Source organism: Capricornis sumatraensis, chromosome 15, assembly GCF_032405125.1.
Source record: "Capricornis sumatraensis isolate serow.1 chromosome 15, serow.2, whole genome shotgun sequence".
In the NCBI taxonomy this organism is placed as follows: domain Eukaryota; kingdom Metazoa; phylum Chordata; class Mammalia; order Artiodactyla; family Bovidae; genus Capricornis; species Capricornis sumatraensis.
Genome location: NC_091083.1, coordinates 34,521,098 through 34,534,912, shown reverse-complemented (window position 1 = coordinate 34,534,912; position 13,815 = coordinate 34,521,098). Strand labels below are relative to the sequence as shown.

General features: G+C 38.8%; 1 protein-coding gene across 1 annotated transcript in view; it reads left to right on the top strand.

Annotated features, from left to right (window-relative positions):
* Window positions 1–13,815, top strand: part of CUBN (cubilin) — a 272,488-nt gene that overhangs the window by 118,502 nt on the left and 140,171 nt on the right. The window contains exon 29 of the mRNA XM_068987509.1: window positions 12,584–12,765. Within this exon, the coding sequence (XP_068843610.1) occupies window positions 12,584–12,765 (182 nt within the window). The remainder of the gene's footprint in view (window positions 1–12,583; window positions 12,766–13,815) is intronic.

The window sequence follows — 13,815 nt, the reverse complement described above, 5'->3', positions numbered from 1 at the left end:
TGTATTATGATACTGTGTCTGATTTTTATTTAGGGCAGATTCTCATTTAACATCTTTTTTGGAAAGAAGTTCTTAATGGATAATGGTCATGTAAAAAGGAATCTGTTTGGAAGTTTGTAAAGTTGGGATGATAACATATGAAGAAAATCACCCAACTCTTCTTGCCTTGGTTTCACAATTTTTCCAGCAAGGTCCTAGTAATGAGAGTCTACACTGAACCTATGTAGACATTTCACTATGAGTGGAAAACTTAAATCCTGACATTATTTGCTTCCCTGACGACAACAGAAAATACACATACACATAGTTGACCTTCATGCAATGTTGGCTCTGTGTCTCGTAACCAGTGGCGACCTTGTAGAAATCTGGCATCCCGGTTCCCACATCGCTACTGTGTGAAAGGCTGAGCTCTATTTCCATCGCTACTTTTCCAAACAGTTAAAAAAAAAAAGTAAAAGTAACCATCAAACAACCATGACCTTCCCAAATCATACATTGCACAACTTGTAATAGTCCTTGAGATTTGGGCCAAAAAGCAGGGCTTTCTCAAATCTTCTGTTTGTATTCTGGTTGCTTGGCAGCAACACCCCTGATGGACACTGCACACACTTTCCAGGGGATTCCACACTTTTCTGTACAACATGAAAAAAGAAACCACACATTTTTTTTTTATAGTTTCAAGTTTTGTAGCAGCCCCAAATGACTAAATCAACACAAAATGAACATGATGTTCTGTATAGAACATACTTTTTGTCCCCAGAGATTTCCCTTTTTGAGCATTTACTTAAATATTGCCATAATTAGCTCTGACCTTGGGTGTCCAAGGGCTTGTATTTTTGTATATGCCCCTGAACATTCAGAGAAACTAAAGCCAGCCTTCAGTGGACTTGACTCACAAAATCAAGAATGAATCTCCAGTGTGAGATAGTAACTACATTCTAGAAGGTTTAATCTAATTCTGAATTCTCTGTTTAAGTAATGAAATTGACATACCTTGTCTCTGATTTCTTTCTCCTTCCTACTGTACTTACAGACTACTCACAGGCCAAATAATATAGATTTTGCTACTTATATATAATTTAAAAAATTTTTTTTACACGTTTTTCTTTCTTTGGCCTTGCTGTGAGGTATATGGAATCTTAGTTACCTGACCAGGGATTGAACCTGAACTCCCTGCATTTGAAACACAGTCTTAACCACTGGACCACCAGGGAAGTCCCCCTAAATGTAATTTTAGATTTATTTTAAGACGTTAATGATGATAAAAGTAAAACCATGTTGCCTTATTAACAGCAAACGAAAATATGCTTTACATGATTGGTGCATTGATTTAACTGATACCTCATTTATTATTACTAGACCAAGTAATTATGTAAAATTTTGATAATATAATTTTTGAAAAGTTGGTGCTTTTCATGTGCTGGATTTTACCGCGTGCTGGATTTTTTTGGCTAACACTTTAAAAATACAATCTCTTTTCTTCTCTTACTAATTCTCTGAAACCAGCATCTCATCCCCATATTATAGATAAGAAAATTGAGAAAGGAATCTTAGAAAAAGTTAAGTAACTTCCTCAAACTCACAGTGATGGAATGAGGACACAACTAAGTGTGTGGTGTTGAACACCCAAGCCTGTGTTTTAAACAGCTGCACTCTGCCTACAAGCAAATAGTTTTCCCCCAGTGTTTCACTGCAAAAAAGATGGAGTAATATTGCAATGCAGAGAAGGTCAGAGCTTATAGTAGGTAATTTTGCAGCTAAGTTCCCACTGAGGATAATGGGTGTTTTCAAATGAACGTCTGCCATCTTTCCCAAGTAAATAATGTTCCAGTTCCAAGGTTTCCCCTCTAAATTGCACAGTTTCTTCTTTCTTCATGGTCTCCATAGCAATGAAGGGGTGAAGCTCATTACGTAGTGAACAACTAGTTCAAAATAGCTGAGACTGCTTGTCTGTCCTTCAACACAGTATCTGCTTCTTCATAAAGTTTCTTTCTCTGGAGTGGCTGCATATAGTTGCAGTAATCATACAGTTTGAGCTGGGGTAGACCACAGAGATCATCTACTCTGTTACCATGGTTTAGTTATGCAAACTAGCTTACGAGAGAAGTGAAACAAAGTGACGGTAGCTACCCCGTAAGAGATTAGTTGGATGAAGTGAATGGATGAAGTTTGATGAAGTGACTGGAGCTGATCTTCAATAATTTGAAAATGTCTAAGAGAGAATCACTGATTTTTTCTGAATTGTTAAGAAGATAATTTCTACTAGGAAACCATTTTTTATCTTGGTTGGAATGCATACATGTGATGAAAGAGGATGTAGTTAATCAAAATGAAAAGATGACAAGATCAACTATACTTCTCTGGGTCAAAAAGATTTTTATCCTTTCATACAAAGGAAATGAAAATTCATATTATGTGTTGTTGTTGTTCCATCTCTCAGTTGTGTTCAACTCTTTGCAACCCCACACACTGCAGCATGCCAGGCTTCCCTGTCCTTCAATATCTCCTGGAGTTTGCTCAAACTCGTATGTCCACTGAGTTGATGATACCATCCAAGCGTCTCATCCTCTGTCATCTCCTTCTTCTCCTGCTCTCAATCTTTTCCAGCATTTGGTGTCTTTTCCAGAGTCGGCTCTTCACATCAGGTAGCCAAAGTGTTGGAGCTTCAGCATCAGTCCTTCCAGTGAATATTCTGGGTTGATTTCCTTTCAGATTGACTGGTTTGATCTTCTCGATGTCCAAGGGACTCTCAAGAGTCTTCTCCAGCACGACAGTTTAAAGGCATCAATTATGTGAAAAGTCCTAAAATACGGGTACATTGAGTTCATGTTTCTCTACAGTATAGTAAGCTGAAACACTTCAGTTCAGATTCAGGACATCTCAGAGAGTCCAATGGCTATGATGATTTTAATTTTGAATATTAATATGACATCTTATGTGGGAATTTAAAAGTCATTTAAAAACTATGGACAGCATTGATTTTTGAGCTTCTTTGTATAATCCTTGTATCTATTTTCCAGGTCATTAACTTCATGTTATGACCATATTATTTCACTCTTTTTTTTTTCCCTATTCCTACCATTGAAAACTGATTACTTCATATCCATTGCTGTATGGAACACATTTAGACAAAATGACTATCACAAAGTCTGGGCCAGTGATGAAATCACTGTGAAAGATGAAACTGTAAACAGTCACCCTAAAATCTAGAGTTGGCTTCTCCTAGTGTGGTACCTAGCCTAAGTTTGTCTCTAGTTTTCTCGACTTTGTGCTGAGTCTGAATGTTTCTGTCCCCTCAAAATTTATGTGTTGAAACCTAACTCTTAAGGTGTTAGTATTAGGAGTGGGGCATTTGGGAGGTGATTAGGTCATGAGCATAAAGCCCTCATAGCTGGGAGGCCTCACCCCTTCTACCATGTTACGTGTACACCCAGAAGAAAGCCCTCAGCTCACTTCCTAGGGCGACCGTAACAAAATACCACAACTGGGTAGCTTAAAACAACAGAAATGTATTCTTTCACAGTTCTGGAGTCTTGAAGTCCAAAATCAAGGTCAGCCTGGCCATCCCTCCGAAGGCTCTAGAGAAGAATCCTTCCTTACCTCTTCGAGCTTCTATTCATTGCTGGGAACCCTTGGCTTTCACTGGCTTGATGACATATAACTTGAGTGTCTGTTTCCATCTTCCCGTGGCCCTCCTCCTTCTATGTCTCTGTGTCCAAATCTCTCACCTCTTAGAAGGGCACCAATTATACTGAATTTCAGCCCCTGTCTAATCCAGCATGGCCTCATCTTAACTTTATAACATCTGCAAAGACCCTTTTCCCAATTAAGGTCAGATTCACAGGTTCCTGGGGAATACCATTCAACCCAACCCGGGAGCTTCTGCAACTTTGACAACTCTCCCCTCTCTTGGAGTCTCCGGCTTTTGTCTTCCTTCTAACTTTTTTCCCCTCTGGAGAATTTCCCATTGCTTGGTCTTTGCATTACCTCATTTCCTTCTCTGATTTCATGTCGTGATTGCTCCTCTCTGTCATCAGAGAATCAGTGCTAACCCACAAAATCCCCCCGCAAATTGTACTAACAAGTGAGTCAGATGCATTTGGGGGCTCCACTCATGGCTTTGTCTTCAAAGAGGGCTGTTGACCTGATTTTCAGTTCAATTCAGTTCAGTCCAGTCACTCAGTTGTGTCCAACTCTCTGCGACCCCATGAATTGCAGCACGCCAGGCCTCCCTGTCCGTCACCAACTCCCAGAGTTCACTCAAACTCACGTCCATCGAGTCGGTGATGCTATCCAGCCATCTCATCCTCTCTCGTCCCCTTCTCCTCCTGCCCCCAATCCCTCCCAGCATCAGAGTCTTTTCCAGTGAGTCAACTTTTCGCATGAGGTGGCCAAAGTACTGGAGTTTAAGCTTTAGCATCATTCCTTCCAAAGAACACCCAGGGCTGATCTCCTTTAGAATGGACTGGTTGGATCTCCTTGCAGTCCAAGGGACTCTCAAGAGTCTTCTCCAACACCACAGTTCAAAAGCACCAATTCTTCGGTGCTCAGCTTTCTTCACAGTCCAACTCTCACATCCATACATGACCACTGGAAAAGCCATAGCCTTGACTAGACAAACTTTGTTGGCAAAGTAATGTCTCTGCTTTTGAATATGCTATCTAGATTGGTCATAACTTTTCTTCCAAGGAGTAAGCGTCTTTTAATTTCATGGCTGCAGTCACCATCTGCAGTGATTTTGGAGCCCCCAAAAATAAAGTCTGCCATTGTTCCCACTGTTTCCCCATCTCTTTCCCATGAAGTGATGGGAACAGATGCCATGATCTTACTTTTCTGAATGTTGAGCTTTAAGCCAACTTTTTCACTCTCCTCTTTCGCTTTCATCAAGAGGCTTTTTAGTTCCTCTTCACTTTCTGCCATAAGGGTGGTGTCATCTGCATCTGATTTTAGTCTTCTCTTTTACGATGAACACCTATCATTTTCCTTTCTCCTGCATCCCAGGACTGTGGCATATACTTTTACACTATTGAGGGATTTACTGATAAAACCAGTCACCTCTCAAGGTTTGCAGCAGAAAAAGTTTTTATTTTTAAATTATAGAAAAACTACTAAAATAGAAATCATTCATTTTAATGAAGTATATGAACATCACCGTTTGTTTAAAATTGATTTTTACTGTACTCTGGCTTTTCAGCTTCTTTTTAACACTGATCACTGATTTCTCAGACATTTCCCTCCAAGGTTAGAGGGTGAGGATGTGAAGATGTCCCATTTGGGTCCATTCTCTGTTGCTTTTCATCCAAAATCAGGGAGCCTGGGCCATGCCACTCCCAAGCTGGCAGGTCTTCTGATGCTCTTGGTTTATGGAACATAGTTTCAGGAAATGCCAAGTTTAAAGAGGTTTGAGCGATTGTAATTGCAGGAAACACAGAATATGCTTTTAAACTTTGTGCCTCTAATTCCATGCAACCCTTTCTTTGCTGATTTGCTTTTATGAGAACTCTTGTGTTAAAAGCAAAAAATAAAAAAACAACCAAACCACCCCAAACCTTGAGGGTGGAACATACACAGACTATCCTTCTCATTGCCATTGTTCCGGGATTTTATAACTCACTGCTTGTTTTAGATCAAACTTACAAACAAAGAAACCCCAAAACAGTGTTAGCAAAGTCCTTCTATGGAAAAGATTTTAGTTATCTTCACAAGTGCGCAGGTTTAACAACAACTTTTAACTCTTTCTTGTTATGAGTTCTGTAGATCAGCATGCTTCCGGCTGATAAGGTAAGCGCTTCCTTTCAGCTGATGACTGGGAGTTTGGAGGAAAACAGAATCAAACAGATGATCAGTCACCAGAACTAAAAGCTTTTAAAGATGAACTAATTATAACTGAAAAACATATGATTCTCTTCAGGGTGTTATCTTATTTCACTTCAGCTGATATCCATTGATATTAGTATATTAGATTTGTTAGATTGACCTCAAATTAAATGAAAAAGATTCTTACTTTATAATTTTTTTTCTGGTTGCTATGATGATATTTTGCCTTAGTAATGAGGGTGGTGTTGAACACTGTCAATCCAGGGCCTTAGGGATGAAACACCCAACTAGTCATAGTGAAGAGAAAGCAGAACCTGGAAGTAGAGGTTGGGGACAGGTTGGGGGTGGCTGGGAAAGTTTGGCCCCAGAGCCGCCATTACTGTGTGAGTTACACGTTCAGCAGCCTTCTTGAGCCTCACTTGGGCGATATGATCATTCTTGCTGACCTCGTAGAGTTGTTATGAATCTCAAATAAGATGATGTGTCCATGAGAAGCAAGCACACAGAGAAGCTGTTCACTGCCACACAGATGTGAACTATCTTTATTGTAGCTTCATGAATAATTGATGTCTTATATCTTATTGGGTATTCACGAGGACTCTTTAGCTGGTATGGGAGTTCCTCTTCAACTCTAAGTCCTTCTCTAGTCTTATCCCAGGTCTGGATTAACACTGGCTCAGTTGTAATACACAGTATATGTGGAGTGATTATCATATGCAAGACACTTAGCTAAAAACCATACTTTGGTTTTTCATTAAATCGATGTCACAGCCCTATGTGGTTAAGTACTAACACTGTTACAGATGAAAACACCGAGGGTTAGAAAGGTTGAATTAGTCATCCGAAGAGTAGCAGAGTCAGCTGGAAGCTCTGTTGTCTTATGCCACAGCCTATGCTTTACTTGGTATGCCATTATATTTCCAAAAGTTTTGCACCTTGGTGTGCAAATCATGCAACTATGAAATCATGTCATCTCCTCCATGAAAATCTTCTCTTACCAGTCGGGTACAAAGAGCCACCATCTCTCTCTTTCTTCTGAATAGGTATCCTTCAAATCTCTTGATTCAGCACTCCATTGTTTACTTCTTGGTTTGTATTTTTATCATTTAATTATTTTCTTTATATAGACCCCCGAAATGCTTTCTGAAATCACTGTCTTCTGTTTTAGAGGACTGAAGCCCAGTTATAGCAAGCTTCGTTATTTTCCTACATTTTATTATTCATCCAATGGGACAGACATGACGATGAGGAGGGTCTTGGGCGTCTAAACATCACCTCCTGTGCCATTTCTTGATAGTTGTTGGCTGATACAACTTCTTCCATCTCCAGCCTTGTCTATCCTCCATCCCCGCTTTCTACTCTTGCTGTGACCCCCTGGTCACTGACCCACAGTCACAGATGTGACTGACAAAGACATGATTGTTTAAAATTATTGCATAGCTTGCTAACCTGTAATTTTTTTCCAGCACTTTCATTTGTTTTAGCATTTGCAGGTGTGTCTATCCCATTATTTCTACTCTAACTGAAATGTAAACACCTGAGATTTTTCCAGAAGCCATGTCGTTTCCATCTCAAAAAGAGGTGATTGGATTTAGAAATATGTTTTCTTCTGTGACTCATTCAAGAGAAACTGTATTTTCACAAGAGATTAGTAAGTCTAGAATCTCACACCAAGAGAGTACAGTGAGCAAAACAATGTTTCTTCTTTCTGACCCAAATGAATTTAAATTTAATAGGAAGGTAAAATTAGGATACTCATTTTGTGGCAAGATTTTAATATTAGACATTAGCAACCCTGAGAATAACTCCATAGGAAAAGCAAATAAGTAGATTTTTGAATTCCACAATCTTTATTAAAAATAAAAATAAAAGTTGTTTCTACCACACAAAGTGCAGAAATAGTAAATGAGATAAACAGCTTTGCTATTCAGTGTAAATAAGATGAGGCAGAAGTAAATCATTTTGCTTTTGATTCATTTCAGCATTTGGAGCATGTTCTCTCTCCTTTAGAATTACACACAATAGGAGTTTTTGGATTGTCTTGCTATTTCCTGTTATTGGTAATGGTATGTGCTGATATAGGTTCCAAATCACATTTCCTGTCTGTCCCTTTTTCACAGCTAATTAAGTGGAAATTGATGTATAAATACAATTCAAAAGACTCACATTATATATTCTTTAAAAAACTCTACTATTTACTGTGAATTATAGTTGTTGTTTGCTTTCATTTATAATTTTAAAAGCTCAGCTATTGGTGTGAATTTATTGTTTTTCATTTTTTAACCTATAATTATCCAATTTAAAATTCATGTTCTAATGTTTCACTGTGAGCCTAAAGGTAGCTTTAATTTATGAAGCAAATCATCAAATAAATTCATTACATGTTTAATTTGGGGGTTAACAGACATTTTCTTAATTTTGTCATGAATTTGTTTTTCCTTGTCACTTGAAGAGAGAGAGAAAAAATAGACATTACTCTTTTTTTCAGATTTTTAAAAGATATATTTTGACATAATATTTTTTTGCCTGACACCAAGTACAGATTTATTAAAACATCCCCAAATGTAGGAAAAAATGTGATACCCAAGACAGTGAGGCATAACTGGCTAAATGCTGATAAAAGTCTCTCATCTGTGGACTGAAATTAGTAGCAAAAGGGAATTATGCCAACATTGTACTACTGAAACCAGCAAATTCTAAAATATCTTTTGGCAACTCAACATGATGATTTATTTATTCTTATTTATAATGTACCATCAATTAGCTTGTGAAAGATAAAATATAATTCACTTTTTTTTCAAATCAAGACTTACTGAAATTACGCTTTGCAAACGGGAGGAAAAGCAAAAAAAACTTAATGGTTTGCAGGAGGGCATGTGGTAATGGCACTTTTTAAATGTCTACAGATGGATTTTTTTGGGGGGAGGCATTAAATACACCTGACTTCTTTAACACTTATACTATGGCATATACTCAACAAATACTGATTGAATGAATGGATTAATGAAGGAGAATTGGAAAGTTGTTTGTCTCTTTCAAAATTTAGAACTACAAAGAGGGAGTTAAATTTCTTCCATACTTATCAGAATTAGCTTTTTATTTCAGTACTTTATAATTTTTACCATAAAATACCACTGAATTAATTTGCTCTACTTTGCGTTTGGTATGAACTTTTAAATCAAAGTTGTTACTTTTGGACAGATTAAACTTCAGAGGTAGTGAGATTATGTAGGAGAAAAAGAAAGCTGCAAAGAGTTTTCAAGCTCCAACAGTTTCCTTTTCTCCTCCTCACAACCACACAGTATTTTTCCCCAATATGGTATCATTTTGAATAATATTGGAATTTGTCTTTAGGAGACACACACTTAAGTGCTGTTCATGAGAAAAGAGCATGGCATACCTAAAAATAAAGCCGTGCTTTGTTTTTTATAAACCTTGTTTATGTTTATTTTAAATCTTAGGGAAAAGTACACTGTGGGTCTCCAGAGCTGCAAGTGGGTAAATAAAGCAAGTACTGTAATTTTTCAAAGCATTGCTGACTGCCAAGAATCTGATATTATCATTCCAGCTTACAGCAACTCATTTAAGAGTATTAATATCCTGTTATTTGCAAAAGAATTCACAAGGAAACCTAAAACAATTGGAAAGACAATGAAAATATATTATATAGACTTTTAGATGAATCAATGATGATTATAAAGACTTTTAGATAAAAAATAATGAATTAGATTTCTGATGAACTGAAGCTAAATAAAAATGCAGGTGAGGTAGTCAGGCTTCCATTTCCTTGTTCTTTTTTATGTTTTTTGACCACAAGGTTATTTTCCTCTGAAGATTTTTTTTCATTGGATTACTTGTTTGGTACAACTGATACCAAGAACCATAGAAGCTTAAAATGGGGTGAGAGCCTGGCCTTGCGTACCTATACTGTATTTTAGTAAGAGATGATTTCTGTGGGCCTCTGTGTTGCTCACCTCCAGGGAGCATCATTGGATGGAATGCTCTGAGACTGCTGCCCCCTGGGGTTGTGCAGTGGTGCAGAGCACAAGTACAATCTGTGCTGACTTTGGCTTCAGGAATATTTTCCATGGATGGTTGTAGTAGGAAAAACATTTTCTGATCTTCATGGCATTTATGTTTTTTTAACATTCACCACAGCCTGCAAACAATGTCAGCCCACTTAATTTTAAATATTTTTTTTGCAGAACTTGCACCAGAAATAAAAGTAGAAACTTGATAGGATAGATACCATCCTGTGCAACAAATTTAAAATCTGAAAGTGCAGAAGTTTTTTAAATGGTAGCAGGAAATTGGCCATTCAAGAAGATGGTAGCATGTTGAGCTAGAATCTAATTTCTTTACACAATTAGGATTCTTCTTGGAATTCTCAGCTTTTCTCAGTTAAGTGGAGATTCAGTGTGGAGACTATTTCTTTTGAACTTTCAAAACACTTTTTTCCAACTCCCAGTACAGACAAATTTGCATAAGATGGGTAGTAGACAAACCCTCAGGTTTAGTGCCTTATATCTTAAGCCAATTAAAGTGAAAAATGCATGTATATTCACAATGGAATGAGGAGTCATTGTCATTTTTAAACATGAAAAGCCTGAATTTCAGAAAGGGAAGGTGCTTGGAAGAATTTGCCAGCTGATTAACATTAAAAATAGAAAACAAAGATATGTTAATAGAGCAAATAATGTTTTTTTAATCACCAAAAATTGTTACTGGGAAACAAGACAATTTATCTTTTTTCTAATTTTATCTTTATTTTGTTCTAACTTTGTCTTTAAAATTTGAGTCTTCCTCAAGTTTTACTTCTGTGATTTTTCCTCTCCCTGTCCATTCTGAAATCTGAATTCTCACCAACGATGTGACTCTGTAGAGTGTAGTATTATTATTAAGTACACTGGCATTGTGAATTGTGTGGATTAGTTGATAATGGGAGATTCTGTACATGGATGACTCCCTCTCTCACAACCAGGGTTCCTTGGACAAACCACTTGACTTGAGCTTGTACTGATTTGAACATTTGAGAAATGAAGATAATCATAATATTTGCTTCGTGTGGTTCTTATGAGCATTAAAATAGGAAATATCTGTAAAGTGCATCTAAACACTCATAGCAGTGGCAATATTTATTGTGTACCACATGTTGTAGCATTTTGATTTTTTGTTATAATGATTCACGTTAATTACTCTCTAAGGCATGATATATAAGCATTCATAAAACATATGCTAGCGTCTTTTTCCCGGAGAAGGCAATGGCACCCCACTCCAGTACTCTTGCCTGGAAAATCCCATGGACGGAGGAGCTTAGTAGGCTGCAGCCCATGGGGTCGCTAAGAGTCAGACACGACTGAGCGACTTCACTTTCACTTTCACTTTCATGCACTGGAGAAGGAAATGGCAACCCACTCCAGTGTTCTTGCCTGGAGAATCCCAGGGACAGGGGAGCCTGGTGGGCTGCCGTCTATGGGGTCGCACAGAGTCGGACACGACTGAAGCGACTTAGCAGCAGCAGCAGCAGCAGCGTCTTTTTCCACGTTTTATATGTCAGGTTTTTGTTTATCTGGTTGGTTTGTGGATATACATTTCCCAGGGTCAGGACCTATATCATTTTTCGTATTGTTTTTAGCAGACTTTATTTTTTAGAAGAGTTTTAGGTTCACAGCCAAACTGAATGGGAGGTAGAGTTCCCATGTACCCCTGCCTCTACCCATGAGCAGAATCTCCCGTTATCAACATTCCCCACTAGAATAGGACATTTGTTATTACTTATAAGCCTCTATCGACAAAGCCCATAGTTCACAGTAGTTCACTCCCGCTGTTGTACATTCTATGGGTTTGACAAGTTTCTGGCATATGTCCACCATTCTGGTATCATACAGAGGAGTGTCACCTCCCTAAAACTCTTCTGCACGCCCTCTCTCTCTCCTTCCCCTCCAGTCCCTGCAAACCAGGTCATTGATTGTCTCCATAGTTTTGCCTTTTCCAGAATGCCATGCCATCAAAATGATGCTGTGCAGAGCTTTTCCAGTCTGGCTTCTTTCACTCCTTAATACACATAGACATTTCCTCCATGCTTTGTGATGGCTTGATAGTCCGTTTGTTGTTAGTGTTGCAAAATACCCCATGTCCAGGAGGACTACAGGTTATTTACCTAATTCAGCTGCTGAAGGATACCTTGACTGCTTCCAATTTATAGCGATTAAGAATAAGGATGCTATGAACATCTATGTGAAGGCGTTTTATAGACATATATATATATTTTATTTACTAGATTCTCTCAAACAAAGGTAAGGATTTTTAACACTTAGCATTCCACATCTTAGGTCCAAAAGAACTTAGGCATAATGTATTAGATACAAGCAAACTGAAGACCAAGTGACCTAGTACTGACTGTTTACACAGTCCATTGTATCTCCTACTGGGAGGATTCTTTTACTGGGAAATTGTCACCTAAATATAATGAAGAAAACCTATTAGAATGACATTTTGAGAATATTACCAAAGATTTGACAAGGTGAGCATAAGGACTGAGAATTATTGCACCAAGTGATATAATCAATTTTAAAAAATTAATAAATGGAACTATAGCCATGATATTTTTCTCATTGTTTTATAACTGCTCATTATAATTTTATTATGACTTTTTTCCATAAATTAGGCATTGTACATTTTCAGTTATGTTTTATATAGTTGGATTTTTGAATTTTTGCCCGTGGCTGATGCCCTCTGAACTGACTGAGTCTTGTGGTTTTCACAGGTTGTGGTGGAGAGCTGTCTGGGGACACGGGCTCCTTCAGTAGCCCCGGCTACCCTAACAGGTACCCCGCCAACAGGGAGTGTATCTGGTACATTCACACAGCCCCTGGGAGTAGCATTCAGCTCACCATCCATGACTTTGATGTGGAGTATCATGCAAGCTGCAACTTCGATGTTCTGGAGGTAGGAATTCAGATTGTTTTTTAGCACATTACAAGATTTGGGGTAGAACCAGAAATCACTCTGCAAAAATTCCCAAATTCTTTCCAGTGGCCAACAGTGTTCTCCTCTGGATGTTGGGGGGCAGGTAATGTGACTGGGAAGTAGTGCCAGGAAGCAGAAAGGAGGGAACCAGGGAACCGGGTGAGGGGGACTGAGGAGGGTGAGCCAAGGAAGGGAGCTGCTGCTGTTGGCAATGAGAGCTTAATCCTGCTATGACCTTCCGAGGTCCCATGAGGTCTGTTCCTCCGAATCACCCTTCTCAGGACACAGGCTGAGGCATTGGTCCCCCAGCTCCCATTCGCACTGATGGAGGGTGGCACTTGGGATTGTCAGCACCGCATACTTCCAGTCTGAGAAAGCTCCCTTAGGAAGGCAGTGGGCGGCAGAGCGTAGAGAAGAGGCGAGTGCTTGGTGGGTGGAGGGGAGCAGGACAGTGAGCCCAGGAAGTCCCCTCAACTGCTCCAACCCTGCTACCAACACTGTATCGCAGATTATGAAGATGGCCTTTGAGAATCAATTATAACCAGCTGTTCGCTGCAGTAATCTAGTCATCAGATAATGTCCAAGTACACAGGAAATTCCTATCACCTCAACCGTAGGGATTGCATCACGACAAGGTTCTGTAGCTGGTAGAACTCAAAACTCCATGAAGGCTGTGTGTCTGTTTTTGTTTTGTTTCTCTGCTATACCCTGGGGCCATAGAGCACTTGGCAAATAGTAAACACCTGATGTCTGTTTGTGGGATAAATGAAAATCTCCAAGCTTCTGACTGCCTTGCAGTGATAATGTACATTTATTGTGATCGCAAAGGAAATCCAACCTCCATTTTCCCACTTGAGTGTTAACTAATCCTGGGAGGTAAGAGGGGAATTCTGTCCCCCTTCTACTGCTGTCAAAACAGAGGGTCAAAAAGGTTGATGGATTTTTCCACAACCTTAAGGACAGCGAGTGGAAGAGCTAAGAACTGAACTTATCCACCACTGCACAGTCCACATCAGCCAGTGTCAAAAC